General features: G+C 48.3%; 1 protein-coding gene across 1 annotated transcript in view; it reads right to left on the bottom strand.

Moving 5' to 3' along the window:
• The window catches only part of cnot4b (CCR4-NOT transcription complex, subunit 4b), a 56,780-nt gene that overhangs the window by 25,631 nt on the left and 4,179 nt on the right, over positions 1 to 26,970 (bottom strand). The window contains 8 exon segments of the mRNA XM_090201382.1: positions 1,146 to 1,221; positions 2,224 to 2,439; positions 4,985 to 5,106; positions 5,395 to 5,520; positions 8,553 to 8,654; positions 8,867 to 8,953; positions 11,702 to 11,899; positions 19,983 to 20,205. Of these exon segments, the coding sequence (XP_090057508.1) occupies positions 1,146 to 1,221; positions 2,224 to 2,439; positions 4,985 to 5,106; positions 5,395 to 5,520; positions 8,553 to 8,654; positions 8,867 to 8,953; positions 11,702 to 11,899; positions 19,983 to 20,132 (1,077 nt within the window). The 5' untranslated portion in view covers positions 20,133 to 20,205.

Below are 26,970 nucleotides of genomic sequence, written 5' to 3'. Positions count from 1 at the left end.
AGGGAGGGAGGGAGGGAGGGAGGGAGGGAGGGAGGGAGGGAGGGAGGGAGGGAGGGAGGGAGGGAGGGAAAGAGAGAAAGAGAGAAAGAGAGAAAGAGAGAGATGAGAAAAAGAGAGAGATGAGGGAGATGAGAGAAAGAGAGAGATGAGGGAGGAGAGAGAAAGAGAGAGATGAGGGAGGAGAGAGAGATGAGGGAGGAGAGAGAGATGAGGGAGGAGAGAGAGATGAGGGAGGAGAGAGAGATGAGGGAGGAGAGAGAGATGAGGGAGGAGAGAGAGATGAGGGAGGAGAGAGAGATGAGGGAGGAGAGAGAGATGAGGGAGGAGAGAGAGATGAGGGAGGAGAGAGATGAGGGAGGAGAGAGAGAGGGAGTAGAGAGAAAGAGAGAGATGAGGGAGGAGAGAGAAAGAGAGAGATGAGGGAGGAGAGAGATGAGGGAGGAGAGAGAAAGAGAGAGATGAGGGAGGAGAGAGAGATGAGGGAGGAGAGAGAAAGAGAGAGATGAGGGAGGAGAGAGATGAGGGAGGAGAGAGAAAGAGAGAGATGAGGGAGGAGAGAGAGATGAGGGAGGGGAGAGAAAGAGAGAGATGAGGGAGAGAGAAAGAGAGAGATGAGGGAGGAGAGAGAGATGAGGGAGGAGAGAGAGATGAGGGAGGAGAGAGAGATGAGGGAGGAGAGAGAGATGAGGGAGGGGAGAGAAAGAGAGAGATGAGGGAGAGAGAAAGAGAGAGATGAGGGAGGAGAGAGAGATGAGGGAGGAGAGAGAGATGAGGGAGGAGAGAGAGATGAGGGAGGAGAGAGAGATGAGGGAGGAGAGAGAGATGAGGGAGGAGAGAGAGAGAGAGATGAGGGAGGGAGGAGAGAGAGGGAGAGAGGAGAGGGGGATTGAGGAGAGAGGGAGGGAGGAGAGAGAAGGGAGAAGCGAGAGCAATAATATTAGAATTAATAAACCATTAGTCAGCAACACTGATTAGTTGTTGTTTTTTATGAAGAATAATACTGATCAATGTGTAACAGCTTTTCAATCAAGATGTCCAGGAAGCAACAGATAGCTGCAGATTCCCATCTACCAAGTCTAAGGTCGAATAAAGACCATCTTGGCATTACATTTCCCCTGAAAACTCTCCCATGTTCTCCATCTTACCAGGTTGTGACGTTCTGAGGAGTCCCCATGTTGTGTGTCCCTGCTCCTGGTGACGTCTGGCAGAGGGTCCCTGGGGCTGAAAGACACAGCAGCCCTGTTAGAACAACCATGGTGTGGAGAGGATGACCAGAGATGAAATTACACCACCAACAGGATGTGGACACCTGCTCGTCCAACATCTCATTCCATCACCATGAGCATTAATACGGAGTTGATCCCTTCTTTCCACTAGATGTTGGAACATTGCTGCTATAACAGCCTCCACTCTTCTGGGAAGGCTTTCCACTAGATGTTGGAACATTGCTGCTATAACAGCCTCCACTCTTCTGGGAAGGCTTTCCACTAGATGTTGGAACATTACTGCTATAACAGCCTCGACTCTTCTGGGAAGGCTTTCCACTAGATGTTGGAACATTGCTGCTATAACAGCCTCCACTCTTCTGGGAAGGCAGTCCACTAGATGTTGGAACATTGCTGCTATAACAGCCTCCACTCTTCTGGGAAGGCCAGTAGACGAGAGATAACAGCAATGCCAGTAGACGAGAGATAACAGCAACACCAGTAGATGAGAGATAACAGCAACGCCAGTAGACGAGAGATAACCGCAACGCCAGTAGACGAGAGATAACAGCAACACCAGTAAACGAGAGATAACAGCAACACCAGTAGACGAGAGATAACAGCAACACCAGTAGACGAGAGATAACAGCAACACCAGTAGATGAGAGATAACAGCAACACCAGTAGATGAAAGATAACAGAAACACCAGTAGATGAGAGATAACAGCAACACCAGTAGATGAGAGATAACAGAAACACCAGTAGATGAGAGATAACCAGTAGAGATAACCAGTAAAATTCTACTTCTCATGTTAGTCATTGTTCTTTGTGTGAAAACATTTCAATGGGGCCTTTAGATAAGAAGCTGTGTGTAAAATGGGGTTGGGGAGTTAATGTCAGCGGACGGTTGTTAAAGACTGATACACACAAACGGAGCGATGGAGCGTCGTAGACCAGCGCTGTGGCAACATTAGAGGTACTCGGACGTGCTCGAGTGAAGTGTGTACCGCCCTTTTACCTTGGGGGGTCACGGCTTGAGGAGAAAGGCGAGAGGCCGGTCACAGAGCCCAGGCCAACGTCACGTTCTGGTCCGTCCGGTGTCACGTGTTCAGAGTCCAAGCCGCCGCCGTTCGACGGCGGACTCTTACTGTGCTCCGATAGACCATTGGTCGTCTTCCCCGTGGGTTGTAACGCTGGCCACGCGTCTTGTCCATGACTGTTGTTACTGTTGGATCTGTAGAGAAGAGGAGAGAGCGGGAAGGGGAAGGGGGTGGAAGAGAGCGAAGGGAGGGGAAGAGAGCGAAGGGAGGGGAAGAGAGCGAAGGGGGGAGAAGAGAGCGAAGGGGGGAGAAGAGAGCGAAGGGGGGAGAAGAGAGCGAAGGGGGGAGAAGTGAGCGAAGGGGGGAGAAGTGAGCGAAGGGGGGAGAAGAGAGCGAAGGGGGGAGAAGAGAGCGAAGGGGGGAGAAGAGAGCGAAGGGGGAGAAGAGAGCGAAGGGGGGGGAAGAGAGCGAAGGGGGGTAAGAGAGCGAAGGGGGAGAAGAGAGCGAAGGGGGGGGAAGAGAGCGAAGGGGGGGGAAGAGAGCGAAGGGGGGGGAAGAGAGCGAAGGGGGGTAAGAGAGCGAAGGGGGGGGAAGAGAGCGAAGGGAGGGGAGAAAGCGAAGGGGGGTAAGAGAGCGAAGGGGGGGGAAGAGAGCGAAGGGGGGGAAGAGAGCGAAGGGAGGGGAAGAGAGCGAAGGGAGGGGAAGAGAGCGAAGGGAGGGTGAAGAGAGCGAAGGGAGGGTGAAGAGAGCGAAGGGAGGGTGAAGAGAGCGAAGGGAGGGTGAAGAGAGCGAAGGGAGGGTGAAGAGAGCGAAGGGAGGGGAAGAGAGCGAAGGGAGGGGAAGAGAGCGAAGGGGGGGGAAGAGAGCGAAGGGAGGGGGAAGAGAGCGAAGGGAGGGTGAAGAGAGCGAAGGGGAGAAGAGAGAAGGAATAGTGAGTAGGGGAAGGGGGGAAGAGAAGGGAGACGAATGTACCACGAGTCAAGAGTCAATCTCAGCTCTTCAAAAGACATCAGTCAAGCGTCAGATATCAAAATGGATCCCAGGATAGTGTTTACCTCTAAAGAGCTTAGCCTACCTCTGTAAAGAGCAGGGTTTAGAGCTCTTAGCCTGCCTCTGCAAACAGCAGGGTATAGAGCCCTTAGCCGACCTCTAAACAGCTGGGTTTAGAGCTCTTAGCCTACCTCTGTAAAGGTTTAGAGCTCTTAGCCTACCTCTGTAAACAGCAGGGTATAGAGCTCTTAGCCTACCTCTGTAAAGGTTTAGAGCTCTTAGCCTACCTCTGTAAAGAGCTGGGTTTAGAGCTTTTAGCATACCTCTGTAAACAGCTGGGTTTAGAGCTTTTAGCCTACCTCTGTAAACAGCTGGGTTTAGAGCTCTTAGCCTACCTCTGTAAAGGTTTAGAGCTCTTAGCCTACCTCTGTAAAGAGCAGGGTTTAGAGCTCTTAGCATACCTCTGTAAACAGCTGGGTTTAGAGCTCTTAGCCTACCTCTGTAAACAGCTGGGTTTAGAGCTCTTAGCCTACCTCTAAAGGTTTAGAGCTCTTAGCATACCTCTGTAAAGAGCAGGGTTTAGAGCTCTTAGCCTACCCCTGTAAAGAGCAGGATTTAGAGCTCTTAGCATACCTCTGTAAACAGCTGGGTTTAGAGCTCTTAGCCTACCTCTGTAAAGAGCAGGATTTAGAGCTCTTAGCATACCTCTGTAAACAGCTGGGTTTAGAGCTCTTAGCCTACCTCTGTGAAGGTTTAGAGCTCTTAGCCTACCTCTGTGAAGGTTTAGAGCTCTTAGCCTACCTCTGTAAAGAGCAGGGTTTAGAGCTCTTAGCCTACCTCTGTAAAGGTTTAGAGCTCTTAGCCTTGTTAGGGAAGATTCAGAATTTGTTGGTAACATATGTAAGATGTTTTATATTCATCAAATGTGTGTAAGTTAATTCTCATCAGAATGGTATTTTTGTGTAATTCTGTGGTGAGGTTGCAGTTATCTGTTCTATGTCAAAACTAAGTTGCCTGGGCCGCTGAGAGGGGAGAGGTCAAAGTGTCATCATGTGTAAACATATCTTTCACTCTCTACCTTTCCCATACTGGGGAAAGGAAGGTTGCAGTGTCTGGAATCATTCTATGCTCCCTCTTATGTTGTTTCTATCTTAACCTATAGCCTCACCCTCCTCTCCGTGAGTTTGTCCAGGAGTTTGTATTTAGAGTGGGTTGCATCTAAATGACAATTTGATATATGCCTGTTGATTTGGAGGATTGGTTTATGGTTCTGGGGTTTGGGAAAGGAGACAAAGCTGAACGATGAATTATGTCTATGCTGTCTTATCCTGTGTGTGTGTCTTTACTATAAAGGACCTCATTTACAATGTGGAAGGGGCTCTCAGAGAATTCACTGAGAGACACTGAATTTATCTGAGAGTCACAGGGTTGTGATAGAGCTCATATAATTAAAGATGGACTTTTATAACTAACTCTGACTTGTGTGTGTGGTTTGCTCCCATGATTTGGTAAATAGAGGAAATTTCCACGACAGCCTACCTCTGTAAAGAGCAGGGTTTAGAGCTCTTAGCCTACCTCTGTAAAGAGCAGGGTTTAGAGCTCTTAGCCTACCTCTGTAAAGAGCAGGGTTTAGAGCTCTTAGCCTACCTCTGCAAATAGCTGGGTTTAGAGCTCTTAGCCTACCTCTGTAAAGGTTTAGAGCTCTAGGCCTACCTCTGTAAAGAGCAGGGTTTAGAGCTCTTAGCCTACCTCTGCAAACAGCTGGGTTTAGAGCTCTTGGTCGTCTCCCCTCCTGAGGTCTGGGTGGTAAAGCTGGGGTTCTGGTACAGATCCTGTAACAGCCTCTGTTCATACTCTTGATGCTTCCCTGCCTGACAGACGACACAGAGCGACACAAAGGATCCCGTTAGAAAGATAAAACACCTGCTGTGAAGTCGACACCACTACAATCCTGGGACTCCCATTTCAATTCTCCTCAGTTCATCGCATCCCATCTATTCGTCTCCTTCTCAAGCATGAATTGGAGGAGAAGGTCCCAGGTCCCTCAAACCATTCCCACAATGTGTTTTGAGAAGGAGGTAGGAGATAGCAGGGTGAGGATCGGAGGAAAGATGAATTGAGAAAGAGCCTTTCCTAAGTATTGAAATTGGTCATCTTACCTGCATCTCCTCTTTAGTGAAGCTGGCCGCATCGTCCCCCAGTTCGTGTAGATACATGCAGTCGGGTTTGGGACACCCCATGCTCTTCAGAAAGTAGCTGCAGTATTTCGTCGTCCCTAAAGAAGCCTGTAGAACACAACGACAGCTCGTTAGCGGCAGTATTTCATCGTCCCTAAAGAAGCCTGTAGAACACAACGACAGCTCGTTAGCAGCAGTATTTCATCGTCCCTAAAGAAGCCTGTAGAACAACGACAGTTCGTTAGCAGCAGTATTTCATCGTCCCTAAAGAAGCCCGTAGAACACAACGACAGCTCGTTAGCAGCAGTATTTCATCGTCCCTAAAGAAGCCTGTAGAACAACGACAGTTCGTTAGCAGCAGTATTTCATCGTCCCTAAAGAAGCCCGTAGAACACAACGACAGTTCGTTAGCGGCAGTATTTCGTCGTCCCTAAAGAAGCCTGTAGAACACAACGACAGTTCGTTAGCAGCAGTATTTCATCGTCCCTAAAGAAGCCTGTAGAACACAACGACAGTTCGTTAGCAGCAGTATTTCATCGTCCCTAAAGAAGCCTGTAGAACACAACGACAGCTCGTTAGCAGCAGTATTTCATCGTCCCTAAAGAAGCCTGTAGAACACAACGACAGCTCGTTAGCTGCAGTATTTCATCGTCCCTAAAGAAGCCCGTAGAACACAACGACAGTTCGTTAGCTGCAGTATTTTGTCGTCCCTAAAGAAGCCTGTAGAACACAACGACAGCTCGTTAGCTGCAGTATTTCATCGTCCCTAAAGAAGCCCGTAGAACACAACGACAGTTCGTTAGCTGCAGTTTTTCGTCGTCCCTAAAGAAGCCCGTAGAACACAACGACAGCTCGTTAGCAGCAGTATTTCATCGTCCCTAAAGAAGCCTGTAGAACAACGACAGTTCGTTAGCAGCAGTATTTCATCGTCCCTAAAGAAGCCTGTAGAACACAACGACAGTTCGTTAGCTGCAGTTTTTCGTCGTCCCTAAAGAAGCCTGTAGAACAACGACAGTTCGTTAGCAGCAGTATTTCATCGTCCCTAAAGAAGCCTGTAGAACACAACGACAGTTCGTTAGCTGCAGTTTTTCGTCGTCCCTAAAGAAGCCTGTAGAACAACGACAGTTCGTTAGCAGCAGTATTTCATCGTCCCTAAAGAAGCCTGTAGAACAACGACAGTTCGTTAGCAGCAGTATTTCATCGTCCCTAAAGAAGCCCGTAGAACACAACGACAGTTCGTTAGCAGCAGTATTTCATCGTCCCTAAAGAAGCCTGTAGAACACAACGACAGTTCGTTAGCAGCAGTATTTCATCGTCCCTAAAGAAGCCTGTAGAACACAACGACAGTTCGTTAGCAGCAGTATTTCGTCGTCCCTAAAGAAGCCCGTAGAACACAACGACAGCTCGTTAGCGGCAGTATTTCATCGTCCCTAAAGAAGCCTGTAGAACAACGACAGTTCGTTAGCAGCAGTATTTCATCGTCCCTAAAGAAGCCTGTAGAACACAACGACAGTTCGTTAGCAGCAGTATTTCATCGTCCCTAAAGAAGCCCGTAGAACAACGACAGTTCGTTAGCAGCAGTATTTCATCGTCCCTAAAGAAGCCTGTAGAACACAACGACAGCTCGTTAGCTGCAGTATTTCATCGTCCCTAAAGAAGCCTGTAGAACAACGACAGTTCGTTAGCAGCAGTATTTCATCGTCCCTAAAGAAGCCTGTAGAACACAACGACAGTTCGTTAGCTGCAGTATTTCATCGTCCCTAAAGAAGCCTGTAGAACACAACGACAGTTCGTTAGCAGCAGTATTTCATCGTCCCTAAAGAAGCCTGTAGAACACAACGACAGTTCGTTAGCAGCAGTATTTCATCGTCCCTAAAGAAGCCCGTAGAACACAACGACAGTTCGTTAGCAGCAGTATTTCATCGTCCCTAAAGAAGCCTGTAGAACACAACGACAGTTCGTTAGCAGCAGTATTTCGTCGTCCCTAAAGAAGCCCGTAGAACAACGACAGTTCGTTAGCAGCAGTATTTCGTCATCCCTAAAGAAGCCCGTAGAACGACGACAGTTCTTTAGCAGCAGTATTTCGTCGTCCCTAAAGAAGCCCGTAGAACACAACGACAGCTCGTTAGCTGCAGTATTTCGTCGTCCCTAAAGAAGCCCGTAGAACACAACGACAGCTCGTTAGCTGCAGTATTTCATCGTCCCTAAAGAAGCCTGTAGAACACAACGACAGTTCGTTAGCTGCAGTATTTCATCGTCCCTAAAGAAGCCTGTAGAACACAACGACAGCTCGTTAGCTGCAGTATTTCGTCGTCCCTAAAGAAGCCTGTAGAACACAACGACAGTTCTTTAGCAGCAGTATTTCGTCGTCCCTAAAGAAGCCCGTAGAACACAACGACAGCTCGTTAGCTGCAGTATTTCGTCGTCCCTAAAGAAGCCCGTAGAACACAACGACAGCTCGTTAGCTGCAGTATTTCGTCGTCCCTAAAGAAGCCCGTAGAACACAACGACAGCTCGTTAGCGGCAGTATTTCGTCGTCCCTAAAGAAGCCTGCAGAACACAACGACAGCTCGTTAGCTGCAGTATTTCATCGTCCCTAAAGAAGCCTGTAGAACACAACGACAGCTCGTTAGCTGCAGTATTTCGTCGTCCCTAAAGAAGCCTGCAGAACACAACGACAGCTCGTTAGCTGCAGTTTTTTGTCGTCCCTAAAGAAGCCTGCAGAACACAACGACAGTTCGTTAGGTCAAACTATGCACGAGATATCCACATGTACAACACGCTTGGCAATAATTCCCCAAGACAGGGATCTTGATTGAACGAGTAGAAAAGGGAAACGCCTTCATTTAGTCAAGAAAGTTCAAGTTAAACCCCTTTTCAAACCGAGACGACAAGTCGCTAACGCCTCAGTATAAACCTCTCCTCTTAAAAAATAAAAATGGGGCTGTTTGAAAAGAAGATTTTAAAAACATCACACAATTGTTATTACAGCCAACACACAATAAATCCTGTGTGAAAGGTGTAGAAATTGACATCAGAGAAGCGGACATTTCAAACGTCGATCTAATACAGATATGCTTATTGTTTTGTCCGGTGCCCAGACTAGATGTACATAGCGTGGTATATTTCCCCAAACTTACCTTCAGTGTTCTGCCGTCTACTACTAGGTTGTTGACACACTGTATTGCTCTGAGGGCGTCTTCTGAGCGGATGTAAGTGACATAGGCACTGGCACTGGGACCCTTGAGGGGACAAGACCAAGACAATCAATGGATCAATCAATCAAGCTATGTACTTTATGTATTTCCCTTGTACTGGTGTTATGGCTGTATATTGTGTTGGAGTGCATTAGAAATGTATTACTTTCAACCAACCAAACGCCATCCATTTAAACTACAACATTACTGTCAATCATCCTCGCCCACAGGAAGTTCCCCCCCCCCCCCCCTCATACCTGTGAGCCGGCGTATGAGGTGCTGTTGTTGATGACTACTTTATGGACCTTCCCAAACTTCACAAAATACTCGGGTCTCTTTAGAATCTGGGACGGACAGAGAAAACAGAGGGGCTGTTGGGAAATGTAGTTAAGTCTACACATCAAAACATAACTGTTATAATCATGTTACAACAGGCAATTCCGCTCCAAAACTGTTACGATAAGACAGTCAGAACGAGAAAATAATTTCCATGATTTCTGATCCGTTTGGTTGGTGGTTTCTGATCCGCAGTAAGGAGGTTTCTGATCCGCAGTGAGGAGGTTTCTGATCCGCAGTGAGGAGGTTTCTGATCTGCAGTGAGGAGGTTTCTGATCCGCAGTGAGGAGGTTTCTGATCCGCAGTGAGGAGGTTTCTGATCCGCAGTGAGGAGGTTTCTGATCCGCAGTGAGGAGGTTTCTGATCCGCAGTGAGGAGGTTTCTGATCCGCAGTGAGGAGGTTTCTGATCTGCAGTGAGGAGGTTTCTGATCCGTTATGTTGGTGGTTTCTGATCTGCAGTGAGGAGGTTTCTGATCTGTAGTGAGGAGGTTTCTGATCCGTAGTGAGGAGGTTTCTGATCCGTAGTGAGGAGGTTTTTCTGATCCGTAGTGAGGAGGTTTCTGACCCGTAGTGAGGAGGTTTCTGACCCGTAGTGAGGAGGTTTCTGACCCGTAGTGAGGAGGTTTCTGACCCGTAGTGAGGAGGTTTCTGACCCGTTATGTTGGTGGTTTCTGATCTGCAGTGAGGAGGTTTCTGATCCGCAGTGTTGGTGGTTTCTGATCTGCAGTGAGGGGGTTTCTGATCCGTTATGTTGGTGGTTTCTGTGGAAGGAGTCCAGGGTAGTGAGAGGGGTAAAAGAGGGAAGAGGTTGGTTGGTGGTTGCTATGGCCCGAGCCGCTGGGCGACGATAGTTTTGACATTCTGGTCACTCTCCGTCCACTTCGACCAGAGCTCAAGACATCTCTTTGCAGCCTTTGTTTGACCAATGCTCTCTCCTCTCTCTGTCTCCCTCTCTCCCTTAAAGACTGAGTGAAACCATTGGCAGTAGCAGCTGTGTGATAATCAAACACCACTATATCAGGCCAGCCAGAAACAACGAGGACAGACATGGGAAAATGTTGCTGGTCCGTGTGCGTAGAAACAGCAGAGTGCACGTGAGCAGACGGGGTTCAACCGTGAGAGGATAGGACAACAGAAAGGTGTTGTCATGTCCAATTCCAACAGCATGGTAAACTCAGTATCTTCCTGACACTTCATAGACACATCATTTTTTTTATTTTTTCTGTGAACAGATGAATATTGGTGTCCTGTCTATTTGTGTGGAGGGTTGTTGCTATGACGATCATCCAGGACCACGTCGGAACACACCGTTGTTGTTGTTGTTTTTGTTGTCCTGTACTTATGTTGTTGTTGTTGTTGTGTGGGAAATTAGCAAACAGAAAGGCTGATGCCTAGAAGCCAGCTAGCTAGTACACCAGATTCCAGACAAACCAGATTCCAGACAAACCAGATTCCAGACAAACCGGCTATTTTTCCCCCTAGAGATTTTAGACAAGGTCTTTTGTTCTTGTGTTGTTGGGTTCACCAAAACCCTTCTGTTGTACATTATACTACAGAGGAAACTGCTCCAGCGTTCTGCTAATGGAGCTTTTCACAACACTGAATAAATCACCAACTAGTGTGATTCTACATGAGGTTTAGTGATGGAATATTCCTGGGTCATTTATAGCCCCAGTGGGGATACAAAGCATATTACCCCACAAGCCTTACATTAAATCAGATTGGATTTTTCACATGCACTGAATACAACCACTGAATACAACCACTGAATACAACCACTGAATACAACCACTGAATACAACCACTGAATACAACCACTGAATACAACCACTGAATACAACCACTGAACACAACCACTGAAATGCTTACTTACGAGTCCCGAACCAACAATAGCAGTTTTAAAAAATACAGATAAGAATAAGAAATAAAAGTAACCAGTAATTAAAGAGCAGCAGTAAAATAACAATAGTGAGGCTATATACAGGGTATTACGGTACAGAGTCAATGTGGAGCAGCAGTAAAATAACAATAGCGAGACTATAAAGAGGGGAGCACCGATACAGAGTCACTGTGACGGGGCACCGGTTAGTTGAGGTAGTATGTACATGTAGGTAGAGATATTAAAGTGACTATGCATAGATGACAACAGAGAGTAGCAGTGGTGTGGGGGGGGGGGGTAGGAATGTAAATAGTCTGGGTAGTCATTTAATTACTTTCCATTATAAACTGGCTTTGCCCTATAATCTCATCCTCTGCATATTATATCACACTCCACTGCCTCCAGAGTTACCATCAGAGCTGACTGAGTCAACCTCTCTCTCTCCTCTCTCTCTCCCTCCCTCCCTGACTGAGAGAGATCCAGAGTTACCATCAGAGCAGACAGAGAGATCCAGAGTTACCATCAGAGCTGACTGAGTCAACCTCTCCCTCTCTCTCCCTCCCTCCCTCTCCCCCTCCCTCCCTCCCCTTCTCTCCCTCCCGCTCCTTCTCTCCCTCCGGCTCCTTCTCTCCCTCCCGCTCCTTCTCTCCCTCCCTCTCTTTCTCTCTCCCCCCCTCTCTCTCCCTCCCTCCCTCTCCCCTGTCTCTCCCTCCCTCCCTCTCCCCTCTCATTAAGTGAATTTACAGGAAGCAGGGAAGGAAAGGAAGGATAATCTCACAGCAGTCATTGATGACGACGATAATGAACAAATATTCCCTCTGTGTTGTTTTTAGGAGTGTTATTCTCAGATCTCCGGGTGTGTCTCTGTGTTCCTACCTCGGGGTCGGCCAGTCTCTGTGACAGCCCCACTAGAAACACCAGGTTTCTCTGCACCACCCTGACGCTGGCCAGGTGCTTCCTGTTTTCTGTCGTCTTCTGTTTCTTCTCCACCTGTTTGGCCTTCTTCTCATTCTTTATCCTCTGCAGCTCCTCCGCTGACAGGGGGTTGTAGACCGCTGGGTTCTCTGGGTAAGGCTGTTACAGAGACAGGAGAGAGAGGGGTTTGTACACCGCTGAGTTCTCTGGGTAAGGCTGTTAGAGAGACAGGAGAGAGAGGGGTCTGTACACCGCTGAGGCCTCTGGGTAAGGCTGGTACAGAGACAGGAGAGAGAGGGGGTTGTACACCGCTGAGGCCTCTGGGTAAGGCTGTTAGAGAGACAGGAGAGAGAGGGGTGTGTTAGATAAAGGACAGGGATTTGTACACCTCTGTGTAAAGCTGTAGGCAGAGGGGCAGCACGTTACACCGCCCCCGAACTTTCCCAAGATTCCCCGGTTTCCTGTTGTTCCCAGAGCAGGCTATTCCCCGGTTTCCTGTTGTTCCCAGAGCAGGCTATTCCCCGGTTTCCTGTTGTTCCCAGAGCAGGCTATTCCCCGGTTTCCTGTTGTTCCCAGAGCAGGCTATTCCCCAGTTTCCTGTTGTTCCCAGAGCAGGCTATTCCCCGGTTTCCTGTTGTTCCCAGAGCAGGCTATTCCCCAGTTTCCTGTTGTTCCCAGAGCAGGCTATTCCCCAGTTTCCTGTTGTTCCCAGAGCAGGCTATTCCCCAGTTTCCTGTTGTTACCAGAGCAGGCTATTCCCCAGTTTCCTGTTGTTACCAGAGCAGGCTATTCCCCAGTTTCCTGTTGTTCCCAGAGCAGGCTATTCCCCAGTTTCCTGTTGTTCCCAGAGCAGGCTAATCCCCAGTTTCCTGTTGTTACCAGAGCAGGCTATTCCCCAGTTTCCTGTTGTTACCAGAGCAGGCTATTCCCCAGTTTCCTGTTGTTCCCAGAGCAGGCTATTCCCCAGTCTCCTGTTGTTACCATAGCAGGCTATTCCCCAGTTTCCTGTTGTTACCAGAGCAGGCTATTCCCCAGTTTCCTGTTGTTACCATAGCAGGCTATTCCCCAGTTTCCTGTTGTTCCCAGAGCAGGCTATTCCCCAGTTTCCTGTTGTTCCCAGAGCAGGCTATTCCCCAGTTTCCTGTTGTTCCCAGAGCAGGCTATTCCCCAGTTTCCTGTTGTTACCAGAGCAGGCTATTCCCCAGTTTCCTGTTGTTACCAGAGCAGGCTATTCCCCAGTTTCCTGTTGTTCCCAGAGCAGGCTATTCCCCAGTTTCCTGTTGTTACCAGAGCAGGCTATTCCCCAGTTTCCTGTTGTTACCAGAGCAGGCTATTCCCCAGTTTCCTGTTGTTACCAGCGCAGGCTATTCCCCAGTTTCCTGTTGTTACCAGAGCAGGCTATTCCCCAGTTTCCTGTTGTTACCAGAGCAGGCTATTCCCCAGTTTCCTGTTGTTACCAGAGCAGGCTATTCCCCAGTTTCCTGTTGTTACCAGAGCAGGCTATTCCCCAGTTTCCTGTTGTTCCCAGAGCAGGCTATTCCCCAGTTTCCTGTTGTTCCCAGAGCAGGCTATTCCCCAGTTTCCTGTTGTTACCAGAGCAGGCTATTCCCCAGTTTCCTGTTGTTACCAGAGCAGGCTATTCCCCAGTTTCCTGTTGTTACCAGAGCAGGCTATTCCCCAGTTTCCTGTTGTTCCCAGAGCAGGCTATTCCCCAGTTTCCTGTTGTTCCCAGAGCAGGCTATTCCCCAGTTTCCTGTTGTTACCAGAGCAGGCTATTCCCCAGTTTCCTGTTGTTACCAGAGCAGGCTATTCCCCAGTTTCCTGTTGTTACCAGAGCAGGCTATTCCCCAGTGTCCTGTTGTTACCAGAGCAGGCTATTCCCCAGTTTCCTGTTGTTAGCAGAGCAGGCTATTCCCCAGTTTCCTGTTGTTCCCAGAGCAGGCTATTCCCCAGTTTCCTGTTGTTCCCAGAGCAGGCTATTCCCCAGTTTCCTGTTGTTACCAGAGCAGGCTATTCCCCAGTTTCCTGTTGTTCCCAGAGCAGGCTATTCCCCAGTTTCCTGTTGTTACCAGAGCAGGCTATTCCCCAGTTTCCTGTTGTTCCCAGAGCAGGCTATTCCCCAGTTTCCTGTTGTTCCCAGAGCAGGCTATTCCCCAGTTTCCTGTTGTTCCCAGAGCAGGCTATTCCCCAGTTTCCTGTTGTTCCCAGAGCAGGCTATTCCCCAGTTTCCTGTTGTTCCCAGAGCAGGCTATTCCCCAGTTTCCTGTTGTTCCCAGAGCAGGCTATTCCCCAGTTTCCTGTTGTTCCCAGAGCAGGCTATTCCCCAGTTTCCTGTTGTTCCCAGAGCAGGCTATTCCCCAGTTTCCTGTTGTTCCCAGAGCAAGCTATTCCCCAGTTTCCTGTTGTTCCCAGAGCAGGCTATTCCCCAGTTTCCTGTTGTTACCAGAGCAGGCTATTCCCCAGTTTCCTGTTGTTACCAGAGCAGGCTATTCCCCAGTTTCCTGTTGTTACCAGAGCAGGCTATTCCCCAGTTTCCTGTTGTTACCAGAGCAGGCTATTCCCCAGTTTCCTGTTGTTCCCAGAGCAGGCTATTCCCCAGTTTCCTGTTGTTCCCAGAGCAGGCTATTCCCCAGTTTCTTGTTGTTACCAGAGCAGGCTATTCCCCAGTTTCCTGTTGTTCCCAGAGCAGGCTATTCCCCAGTTTCCTGTTGTTCCCAGAGCAGGCTATTCCCCAGTTTCCTGTTGTTACCAGAGCAGGCTATTCCCCAGTTTCCTGTTGTTACCAGAGCAGGCTATTCCCCAGTTTCCTGTTGTTACCAGAGCAGGCTATTCCCCAGTTTCCTGTTGTTACCAGAGCAGGCTATTCCCCAGTTTCCTGTTGTTACCAGAGCAGGCTATTCCCCAGTTTCCTGTTGTTACCAGAGCAGGCTATTCCCCAGTTTCCTGTTGTTACCAGAGCAGGCTATTCCCCAGTTTCCTGTTGTTACCAGAGCAGGCTATTCCCCAGTTTCCTGTTGTTACCAGAGCAGGCTATTCCCCAGTTTCCTGTTGTTACCAGAGCAGGCTATTCCCCAGTTTCCTGTTGTTACCAGAGCAGGCTATTCCCCAGTTTCCTGTTGTTACCAGAGCAGGCTATTCCCCAGTTTCCTGTTGTTACCAGAGCAGGCTATTCCCCAGTTTCCTGTTGTTACCAGAGCAGGCTATTCCCCAGTTTCCTGTTGTTACCAGAGCAGGCTATTCCCCAGTTTCCTGTTGTTACCAGAGCAGGCTATTCCCCAGTTTCCTGTTGTTACCAGAGCAGGCTATTCCCCAGTTTCCTGTTGTTACCAGAGCAGGCTATTCCCCAGTTTCCTGTTGTTACCAGAGCAGGCTATTCCCCAGTTTCCTGTTGTTACCAGAGCAGGCTATTCCCCAGTTTCCTGTTGTTACCAGAGCAGGCTATTCCCCAGTTTCCTGTTGTTACCAGAGCAGGCTATTCCCCAGTTTCCTGTTGTTACCAGAGCAGGCTATTCCCCAGTTTCCTGTTGTTACCAGAGCAGGCTATTCCCCAGTTTCCTGTTGTTACCAGAGCAGGCTATTCCCCAGTTTCCTGTTGTTACCAGAGCAGGCTATTCCCCAGTTTCCTGTTGTTACCAGAGCAGGCTATTCCCCAGTTTCCTGTTGTTACCAGAGCAGGCTATTCCCCAGTTTCCTGTTGTTACCAGAGCAGGCTATTCCCCAGTTTCCTGTTGTTACCAGAGCAGGCTATTCCCCAGTTTCCTGTTGTTACCAGAGCAGGCTATTCCCCAGTTTCCTGTTGTTACCAGAGCAGGCTATTCCCCAGTTTCCTGTTGTTACCAGAGCAGGCTATTCCCCAGTTTCCTGTTGTTACCAGAGCAGGCTATTCCCCAGTTTCCTGTTGTTACCAGAGCAGGCTATTCCCCAGTTTCCTGTTGTTACCAGAGCAGGCTATTCCCCAGTTTCCTGTTGTTACCAGAGCAGGCTATTCCCCAGTTTCCTGTTGTTACCAGAGCAGGCTATTCCCCAGTTTCCTGTTGTTACCAGAGCAGGCTATTCCCCAGTTTCCTGTTGTTACCAGAGCAGGCTATTCCCCAGTTTCCTGTTGTTACCAGAGCAGGCTATTCCCCAGTTTCCTGTTGTTACCAGAGCAGGCTATTCCCCAGTTTCCTGTTGTTACCAGAGCAGGCTATTCCCCAGTTTCCTGTTGTTACCAGAGCAGGCTATTCCCCAGTTTCCTGTTGTTACCAGAGCAGGCTATTCCCCAGTTTCCTGTTGTTACCAGAGCAGGCTATTCCCCAGTTTCCTGTTGTTACCAGAGCAGGCTATTCCCCAGTTTCCTGTTGTTCCCAGAGCAGGCTATTCCCCAGTTTCCTGTTGTTCCCAGAGCAGGCTATTCCCCAGTTTCCTGTTGTTACCAGAGCAGGCTATTCCCCAGTTTCCTGTTGTTACCAGAGCAGGCTATTCCCCAGTTTCCTGTTGTTCCCAGAGCAGGCTATTCCCCAGTTTCCTGTTGTTCCCAGAGCAGGCTATTCCCCAGTTTCCTGTTGTTACCAGAGCAGGCTATTCCCCAGTTTCCTGTTGTTACCAGAGCAGGCTATTCCCCAGTTTCCTGTTGTTACCAGAGCAGGCTATTCCCCAGTTTCCTGTTGTTACCAGAGCAGGCTATTCCCCAGTTTCCTGTTGTTCCCAGAGCAGGCTATTCCCCAGTTTCCTGTTGTTCCCAGAGCAGGCTATTCCCCAGTTTCCTGTTGTTACCAGAGCAGGCTATTCCCCAGTTTCCTGTTGTTACCAGAGCAGGCTATTCCCCAGTTTCCTGTTGTTCCCAGAGCAGGCTATTCCCCAGTTTCCTGTTGTTACCAGAGCAGGCTATTCCCCAGTTTCCTGTTGTTCCCAGAGCAGGCTATTCCCCAGTTTCCTGTTGTTACCAGAGCAGGCTATTCCCCAGTTTCCTGTTGTTACCAGAGCAGGCTATTCCCCAGTTTCCTGTTGTTACCAGAGCAGGCTATTCCCCAGTTTCCTGTTGTTACCAGAGCAGGCTATTCCCCAGTTTCCTGTTGTTACCAGAGCAGGCTATTCCCCAGTTTCCTGTTGTTACCAGAGCAGGCTATTCCCCAGTTTCCTGTTGTTACCAGAGCAGGCTATTCCCCAGTTTCCTGTTGTTACCAGAGCAGGCTATTCCCCAGTTTCCTGTTGTTACCAGAGCAGGCTATTCCCCAGTTTCCTGTTGTTACCAGAGCAGGCTATTCCCCAGTTTCCTGTTGTTCCCAGAGCAGGCTATTCCCCAGTTTCCTGTTGTTCCCAGAGCAGGCTATTCCCCAGTTTCCTGTTGTTACCAGAGCAGGCTATTTCCCAGTTTCCTGTTGTTACCAGAGCAGGCTATTCCCCAGTTTCCTGTTGTTACCAGAGCAGGCTATTCCCCAGTTTCCTGTTGTTACCAGAGCAGGCTATTCCCCAGTTTCCTGTTGTTACCAGAGCAGGCTATTCCCCAGTTTCCTGTTGTTACCAGAGCAGGCTATTCCCCAGTTTCCTGTTGTTACCAGAGCAGGCTATTCCCCGACATCGCCTTTTTTTTTTTTTTTAAACGATTGTTTTATGTCGGATTCTATATTTTTGGCCAGTTGCAATTGTAAGTAGTCTTAATTTAAAAAAAAAAACATTTTTACTTTAACTTAACCATATCTTTTTCTATTGTGAAAGATGCTGTGAAGCCTCATAGCCAGTTAAGTTCTTTGAAAAAGACCTAATAAAACAAGGTAGCTATAATTTTCAGCACCAGGCGCTGTCCGCCTATTGATTGCGCTGCGGTTGCAGAGTTCAGGTTTCAGCACCACTGAAACGGTCCGCTGGCCTGTTTTATGAGCTGGCCGTCTCCTGTATTCTCTCTCCTCACGAAGGAAGTTAAAACGCAACTTCTGCATTATTTTAGGTAACTTCCTTCTTAGAGAATTACATTTGGCACTTTTTGAATCTCGGGTATGAGATTTTTTATTATAATTTTTTTTAATGAAACAAATATTAAATCATTTGGGGGCTTCGGGGGACCAAATAATATTACCTACAGGTCAGATTTGGCCCGCAGACCGCCAGTTAGGGAACCCTAGGGTAGGGGATTAGACTATGGTTTAGGGTAGGATATGGAGTAGGGGTTAGACTAGGGTTTAGGGTAGGGGCTAGGGGCTAGGGTAGGATTTAGGGTAAGGGTTAGACTAGGGTAGGGTTTAGGGTAAGAAAGGATATGGGGTAGGGGGTTAGACTAGGGTAGGGTTTAGGGTAGGATATGGGGTAGGGGTTAGACTAGGATAGGGTTTAGGGTAGGATTGGGGTAGGGTTAGATTAGGGTAGGGTTTAGGGTAGGATATGAGATAGGGGTTAGACTAGGGTAGGATTAAGGGTGGAATATGGGGTAGGGGTTAGACTAGGGTAGGGTTTAGGGTAGGGGTTAGACTAGGGTAGGATTTAGGGTAGGAGTTAGAATAGGGTAGGGTTTAGACTAGGGTTTAGGGCAGGATATGAGGTAGGAGTTAGACTTGGGTAAGGTTTAGGGTAAGAAAGGATATGGGGTAGAGGGTTGACCAGGGTAGGGATGGGGTTGGATATGGGGTAAGGTTTAGACTAGGGTAGGGTTTAGGGGAGAATATGGGGTAGGGATCATACTAGGGTAGGGGTTAGGGTAGGGGTTAGACTAGGGAAGGGTTTAGGGTAGGGATTAGACTGGGGCAGGGTTTAGGGTAGGGGTTAGACTAGGGCAGGGTTTAGGGTAGGATATGGGGTAGGGGTTAGACTAGGGCAGGGTTTAGGGTAGGGGTTAGACTGGGGCAGGGTTTAGGGTAGGGGTTAGACTAGGGCAGGGTTTAGGGTAGGATATGGGGTAGGGGTTAGACTATGGTAGAGTTTAGGGTAGGGTATGGGGTAGGGGGTAGACTAGGGTAGGGTTTAGGGTAGGAAATGGAGTAGGAGTTAGACTAGGGTAGGTTTTAGGGTAGGATATGGAGTAGGGGGTAGACTAGGGTAGCCTACCTTTCTGCAGGCAGGGCAGAGGCCAGGGTTTAGGGTAAGGGTTAGACTAGGGTAGGGTTTAGGGTAGGATATGAGGTAGGGGTTAGACTAGGGCAGGGTTTAGGGTAGGATATGAGGTGGGGGTTAGACTAGGGTAGTGTTTAGGGTAGGATATGGGGTAGGGTTAGACTAGGGTAGCCTACCTTTCTGCAGGCAGGGCAGAGGATATGGGGGTAGTGTTTAGGGTAGGATATGGGGTAGGGGGGAGACTAGGGCAGGGTTTAGGGTAGGTTATGGGGTAGGGATTAAGACTAGGGTAGCCTACCTTTCTGCAGGCAGGGCAGAGGGTAGACTAGGGTAGGGTTTAGGGTAGGATATGGGGTAGGGGATAGACTAGGGTAGAGTTTAGGGTAGGATATGGGGTAGGGGGTAGACTAGGGTAGGGTTTAGGGTAGGATATGGGGTAGGGGTTAGACTAGGGCAGGGTTCAGGGTAGGATATGAGGTGGGGGTTAGACTAGGGTAGTGTTTAGGGTAGGATATGGGGTAGGGTTAGACTAGGGTAGCCTACCTTTCTGCAGGCAGGGCAGAGGATATGGGGGTAGTGTTTAGGGTAGGATATGGGGTAGGGGGGAGACTAGGGCAGAGTTTAGGGTAGGTTATGGGGTAGGGGTTAAGACTCGGGTAGCCTACCTTTCTGCAGGCAGGGCAGAGGGCAGACTAGGGTAGGGTTTAGGGTAGGATATGGGGTAGGGGATAGACTAGGGTAGAGTTTAGGGTAGGATATGGGGTAGGGGGTAGACTAGGGTAGGGTTTAGGGTAGGATATGGGGTAGGGGTTAGACTAGGGTAGCCTACATTTCTGCAGGCAGGGCAGAGGCCAAGGTTTAGGGTAGGATTTAGGGTAGGGTTAAGACTAGGGTAGCCTACCTTTCTGCAGGCAGGGCTTAGGGTAGAATATGGGGTAGGGGTTAGGGTTTAGGGTAGGATATGGGGTAGACTAGGGTAGCCTACATTTCTGCAGGTAGGGCAGAGGCCAGGGTTTAGGGTAGGATATGGGGTAGGGTTAAGACTAGGGCAGGGTTTAGGGTAGGATATGGGGTAGGGTTAGACTAGGGTAGTGTTTAGGGTAGGATATGGGGTGGGGGGTAGACTAGGGTAGGGTTTAGGGTAGGATATGGGGTAGGGGTACACTAGGGCAGGGTTTAGGGTAGGATATGGGGTAGGGTTAAGACTAGGGTAGCCTACCTTTCTGCAGGCAGGGCAGAGGCCGTTCTCATCTGTGCGGATCCGGTGCCAGCAGAAGCGACAGATCTGGTAGCCGCAGGTGCAGGGGAAGAAGTTGGCATCGTCTGTCTCCAGCGGCTCCAAACACAGCGGACACTCCATAGGATCCATTTCCTTCACCTCTGGACTGCAGGATATCCAAGACAACGAGCAGAGAGAGACACGTGGCAGAGGGCAGCGCAGGCTGGAAAGAGACGGCGGGGGGGATATTACAACACTGAACAGATAGTCCCACCAGTGCACAAAGTGTGTTGAATTGGAAACAGGAAATGAGCTTTGAAAGTGTGTTGAATTGCAGGAAATGAGCTTTGAAAGTTGAGTACCCCTGGTGTGCTGGTTGAGTACCCCTGGTGTGAGTGTTAATAGTGGCTGGTTGAGTACCCCTGGTGTGAGTGTTAATAGTGTCTGGTTGAGTACCCCTGGTGTGAGTGTTAATAGTATCTGGTTGAGTACCCCTGGTGTGAGTGTTAATAGTGTCTGGTTGAGTACCCCTGGTGTGCTGGTTGAATACCCCTGGTGTGAGTGTTAATAGTGTCTGGTTGAGTACCCCTGGTGTGAGTGTTAATAGTATCTGGTTGAGTACCCCTGATGTGAGTGTTAATAGTATCTGGTTGAGTACCCCTGGTGTGAGTGTTAATAGTATCTGGTTGAGTACCCCTGGTGTGCTGGTTGAGTACCCCTGATGTGACTGTTAATAGTGTCTGGTTGAGTACCCCTAGTGTGAGTGTTAATAGTGTCTGGTTGAGTACCCCTGGTGTGAGTGTTAATAGTGTCTGGTTGAGTACCCCTGGTGTGAGTGTTAGTAGTGTCTGGTTGAGTACCCCTGGTGTGCTGGTTGAGTACCCCTGGTGTGACTGTTAATAGTATCTGGTTGAGTACCCCTGATGTGAGTGTTAACAGTATCTGGTTGAGTACCCCTGGTGTGAGTGTTAATAGTATCTGGTTGAGTACCCCTGGTGTGCTGGTTGAGTACCCCTGGTGTGAGTGTTAATAGTATCTGGTTGAGTACCCCTGGTGTGAGTGTTAATAGTATCTAGTTGAGTACCCCTGGTGTGCTGGTTGAGTACCCCTGATGTGAGTGTTAATAGTGTCTGGTTGAGTACCCCTGGTGTGAGTGTTAATAGTATCTAGTTGAGTACCCCTGGTGTGCTGGTTGAGTACCCCTGATGTGACTGTTAATAGCGGCTGGTTGAGTACCCCTGGTGTGCTGGTTGAGTACCCCTGGTGTGAGTGTTAATAGTATCTGGTTGAGTACCCCTGGTGTGAGTGTTAATAGTATCTGGTTGAGTACCCCTAGTGTGAGTGTTAATAGTATCTGGTTGAGTACCCCTGGTGTGCTGGTTGAGTACCCCTGGTGTGAGTGTTAATAGTATCTGGTTGAGTACCCCTGGTGTGCTGAAAGTGTGTTGAATTGCAGGAAATGAGCTTTGAAAGTTGAGTACCCCTGGTGTGCTGGTTGAGTACCCCTGGTGTGAGTGTTAATAGTGGCTGGTTGAGTACCCCTGGTGTGAGTGTTAATAGTGTCTGGTTGAGTACCCCTGGTGTGCTGGTTGAGTACCCCTGGTGTGAGTGTTAATAGTATCTGGTTGAGTACCCCTGGTGTGAGTGTTAATAGTATCTAGTTGAGTACCCCTGGTGTGCTGGTTGAGTACCCCTGATGTGAGTGTTAATAGTGTCTGGTTGAGTACCCCTGGTGTGAGTGTTAATAGTATCTAGTTGAGTACCCCTGGTGTGCTGGTTGAGTACCCCTAGTGTGAGTGTTAATAGTGTCTGGTTGAGTACCCCTGGTGTGAGTGTTAATAGTGTCTGGTTGAGTACCCCTGGTGTGAGTGTTAATAGTATCTGGTTGAGTACCCCTGGTGTGAGTGTTAATAGTATCTGGTTGAGTACCCCTGGTGTGAGTGTTAATAGTATCTGGTTGAGTACCCCTGGTGTGAGTGTTAATAGTATCTGGTTGAGTACCCCTGGTGTGAGTGTTTACAGTATCTGGTTGAGTACCCCTGGTGTGCTGGTTGAGTACCCCTGGTGTGAGTGTTAACAGTATCTGGTTGAGTACCCCTGGTGTGAGTGTTAATAGTGCTGTACAGAAAACCAATGACCAACAAAGCATACTGACTACACGGTACCGTACAGAGAAACAATCATTGGCTTAAAAGGTTTCTGGTTGACCATGTGTCTGAGTGAGTCTCAACCAACCACTGAGAGAAAGAAAGGCTTTTATGTCCCAGCCGTGTGGCCTGTTTTCCGCTCAGCCATTTGAGGAATTAAATTGATTTAGTGGTCTAGACCTCGTTAAAATTCTCATGTTCCTCTACCCAGAGAGAGATGAGAAGAGCCATTGGAGAGGTTGAAACAGGCCTATGCTTTAAGTCCTAAGTGCACACTACACATAATGAGTTGCTGTTTCCGGTGTTAACCGGCTAAAGTCTTCCGGCGTGCTTTGGTTCGGTTGGCGCCGAGGACCTCATCTACGCCAACCGAACCCAGCTCCATACTCCCTTAAAAAGACCTTCACTTGAAAAATGAGGGGGAACAAAACGGCACTAGTACTGTTTGTCCATCTAGAGACGCCGTAGCCAGTATATTCTGACTATTCCTCAAAATAGTCCGAATTAAAATCTAAGAATCGAACTCAATAATTTTGACGTGGAGATCTTGGTCGCCCAATTTTACATCCAACTCGAAGTTGTGCATTATATCTCAAGTCCAAAAAAAATTGCAAGGCGGCGATTCCTCGTTGAAACAAACTTCTCTTTGACTTCCGACGTCTAGCAGAGAGAAAGAGAGAAAAAATGTCTTGTGCACAAACATCCCGAAAGAACCCTTGTCAAAGACCAAAAACACCATAAAATGTCCTGATACACGAAGGAACGGTCCTGAACTGTTTTAGATGGGAAGACAAGAAGATATACACTAACCAGAGTCTCGTGAGGGTAATAACGGCAGCCTAATTAAAAACTGCCGTCAACAACATACCCAAAACGCTACACCCGTACTCATCAACATTCTCTGCAAAGCCAACAGATGACATCCTCGTCGTGTGACGACTGACGTCTGAAGAGTGGAGACATTTATAAACTGATAGAGCAGACGTCTGGTGTGACGTGAGGAGTGTTGTATGTGTCAGGGAAGGTGTGATTCATAAGAACTATGAGCATACAGACGACAGGTAAACAGTGCCCTGGGAAAGTATTCAGACCCCTTCCCTGTTTCCACCTTTGGTTACGTTACAGCCTTGTTCTAAAATGGATTGAATCATTTGTCCCTCAGTCTAAACACAATACCCCGTAATGACATCACAACACCCCGTAATGACGTCACAACACCCCGTAATGACGTCACAACACCCCGTAATGACAGCACAATACCCCATAATGACATCACAATACCCCATAATGACATCACAATACCCCATAATGACATCACAATACCCCATAATGACATCACAATACCCCATAATGACATCACAATACCCAATAATGACATCACAATACCCAATAATGACAAAGCCAAAACAGGTTTTTAGAAATGTTAGCATAAGTATTCAGACCCTTTGCTATGAGACTTGAAAATGAGCTCGTATGCATTCCGTTTTTCCATTGATCATCCTTGAGATGTATTCTGCAACTTGATTGTAGTCCACCTGTGGTAAATTCAATTGATTGGACATGATTTGGAAAGGCACACACCTGTCGATATAAGGTGCCACAGTTGACAGTGCATGTCAGAGCAAAAATCAAGCCATGGGGTCGAAAGATTTGCCTGGAGAGCTCCGAGACAGGATTATGTTGAGGCACAGATCTGGGGAAGGATACCAAAAAAATGTCTGCATCATTGAAGGTCTCCAAGAACACAGTGGCCTCCATCATTCTAAAATGGAAGAAGTTTGGATTCAACAAGACTCTTCCTATAGCTGGCCGCCCGGCCAAACTGAGCAATCAGGGGAGAAGGGCTATGGTCTGGGAGGTAACAATGAACCCGATGGTCACTGACAGAGCTCCAGCGTTCCTCTGTGGAGATGGGAGAACCTTCCAGAAGGACAACCACCTCTGCAGCACTTCACCAATCAGGCATTTATGGTAGAGTGGCCAGATGGAAGCCACTCCTCAGTAAAAGGCACATGATAGCCCACTTGGAGTTTGCCAAAAGGCACCTAAAGAACTCAGACCATCAGAAACAAGATTCTCTGGTCTGATGAAACCAAGATTGAACTCTTTGGCCTGAATATCAAGTGTCATGTCTGGATGAAACCTGGCACCATCCCTACGGTGAAGCATGGTAGTGGCAGCATCATGCTGTGTGGATATTTTTCAGCTGCAGGGACTGGAAGACAAGTCAGGACAGAGGGAAAGATGAATGGAGCAAAGTACAGAGAGATCCCTTGATGAAAACCTGCTCCAGAGCGCTCAGGACCTCAAACTGGGGCGGAGGTTCACCTTCCAACAGGACAACGACCCGAAGCACACAGCAAAGACAGAGCATGAGTGGCTTCAGGACAAGTCTCAATGTCCTCGAGTGGCCCAGCCAGAGCCCGGACTTGAACCTGATTGAACATCTCTGGAGAAACCTGAAAATATCTGTCAGAGCTTGAGAGGATCTGCACAGAACAATGGAAGAAACTTCCAGAATAGAAGTAGCGTCATACCCAAGAAGACTCGAGGATGTAATCGCTGCCAAAGGTGCTTCAACAAAGTACTGAGTAAAGGGTCTGAATACTTGTGGAAATGTGATCTGTTTATTTTTTTATAGATATATACATTTGCTAAATAACAGTTTTTGCTTTGTCATTATGGGGTATTGTGATGTCATTATGGGGTATTGTGATGTCATTATGGGGTATTGTGATGTCATTATGGGGTATTGTGATGTCATTATGGGGTATTGTGATGTCATTATGGGGTATTGTGATGTCATTATGGGGTATTGTGTGTAGATCGACGAGGGGAAAAGACACGTTCATCCGTTTTTAGAAAAAGGCTGTAACGTAACAAAATGTGGGGAAAAAGTCAAGGGGTCTGAATACTTTCCGAATGCCAAGTGACTAACACACAGGGACACTGACACACACAAAGAAATGGGGAGAGGAAGAAAGAATCTCTCTCTCACACACACACACACACACACGGAAGGATATAATCAGACCGGCTGAGTCAGAGACACACTGGAAGACTCCCCCAGAGAGGATCATGGGTAAATAACAACTCATCAAGCTCTCATCAGGATGTCTCATCAGAGAGAGACACAGCATGCCTGTCTGTAAAAAAAGCTCTGAATGGATGTGCTGGACAATAACAAGGGCCTTTTACAATCCATCCCATCACACTGGAAGACTCCCCCAGAGAGGATCATGGGTAAATAACAACATCCCCAGACATCTGTCTTTTTAATTGGGAAAGGATCCCCTACTTCTAAAGTGATTTACTCTAACAGTAAGCAATACAACACATACACTACATGACGAACGGTATGAGGACACCTGCTCGTCCAACATCTCATTCCAAAATGATGGCCATTAATACGGAGTTGGCCCCGCCCCTTTGCTGCTGTAACAGTCTCCACTCTTCTGGGAAGGCTTTCCACTAGATGTAGGAACATTGCTGCTATAACAGCCTCCACTCTTCTGGGAAGGCTTTCTGCTAGATGTTGGAACATTGCTGCTATAACAGCCTACACTCTTCTGGGAAGGCTTTCCGCTAGATGTTGGATCATTGCTGCTATAACAGCCTCCACTCTTCTGGGAAGGCTTTATGCTAGATGTTGGATCATTGCTGCTATAACAGCCTCCACTCTTCTGGGAAGGCTTTATGCTAGATGTTGGATCATTGCTGCAGGGGGATTTGCTTCCATTCAACCACAAGAGCCTTAGTGAGGTCGGGGGCTGATGTTGGGCGATTAGGCCTGGCTCGCAGTCAGCGTTCTAATTCATCACGAAGGTGTTCGATTTGGTTGAGGTCAGGGCTCTGCGCAGGTCAGTCAAGTTCTTCCACACTGATCTTGACAAACCATTTCTGTATGGACCTCACTTTGTGCACGGGGGGCATTGTCATGTTGAAACAGGAAAGGGCCTTCCCCAAACTGTTGCAACAAAGTTGGAAGCACAGAATCGTCTAGAATGTCATTGTACGCTGTAGCATTAAGATTTCCCTTCACTGGAACTAAGGGGCCCGAACCACAAAAAACTCCACCAAACTTTACAGTTGCCACTATGCATTAAGCCGGTAGCGTTATCCTGGCATCTGTTAAACCCAGATTAGTCCGTCGGACTGCCTGATGTTGAAGCAGGATTCATCACTCCATAGAACTATGTGCTCAATTTTATACACTCGTTAGCAACGGCTGTTAGCTAAATCCACTCATTTGATGGGGTGTCCACCTACTTTTCTATATAAATTGTAGGCCTAAAGGGCAAATAACCAATTTCACTCCATGTTTCATGCTTAGAGATGCATTTTATTTTGTTATTTCCAGGGCAACATATTGGTTAGCAAAGCCTTCGCCGTTTTCTCCTCAAACTTTAAAATATCCTTTTTGTTTTACAAAACAATGGTCTCTTGAGGATGCTTTAGGCTGACACCTGGGCCTGAATGACTATCAACAAGAGTCCTGGTGCAAAGACCTGGTGACACTGACCAAAAGGTTCAACTCAGGCTGCATTCTGTTCTGGTTCTCACAGAGAGAGAATGTCTCTTCAGGCTGACACACACACACACACACACAGGGTAGAGGAAGGGGGAGTCTAAAAATACACTGTCCCATCCCCAGCACGGAGAGAGGGGGAGGAGGAGCCAGCTCCCATCCCCAGCACGGAGAGAGGAGGAGGAGGAGGAGCCAGCTCCCATCCCCAGCACGGAGAGAGGAGGAGGAGGAGGAGCCAGCTCCCATCCCCAGCACGGAGAGAGGAGGAGGAGGAGGAGGAGGAGCCAGCTCCCATCCCCAGCACGGAGAGAGG

This window comes from Oncorhynchus mykiss, chromosome 15 (genome assembly GCF_057628025.1).
Source record: "Oncorhynchus mykiss isolate SJ-2025 chromosome 15, ASM5762802v1, whole genome shotgun sequence".
NCBI classification, from domain to species: Eukaryota; Metazoa; Chordata; class Actinopteri; order Salmoniformes; family Salmonidae; genus Oncorhynchus; species Oncorhynchus mykiss.
This window is presented reverse-complemented; position numbering and strand designations above follow the sequence as displayed.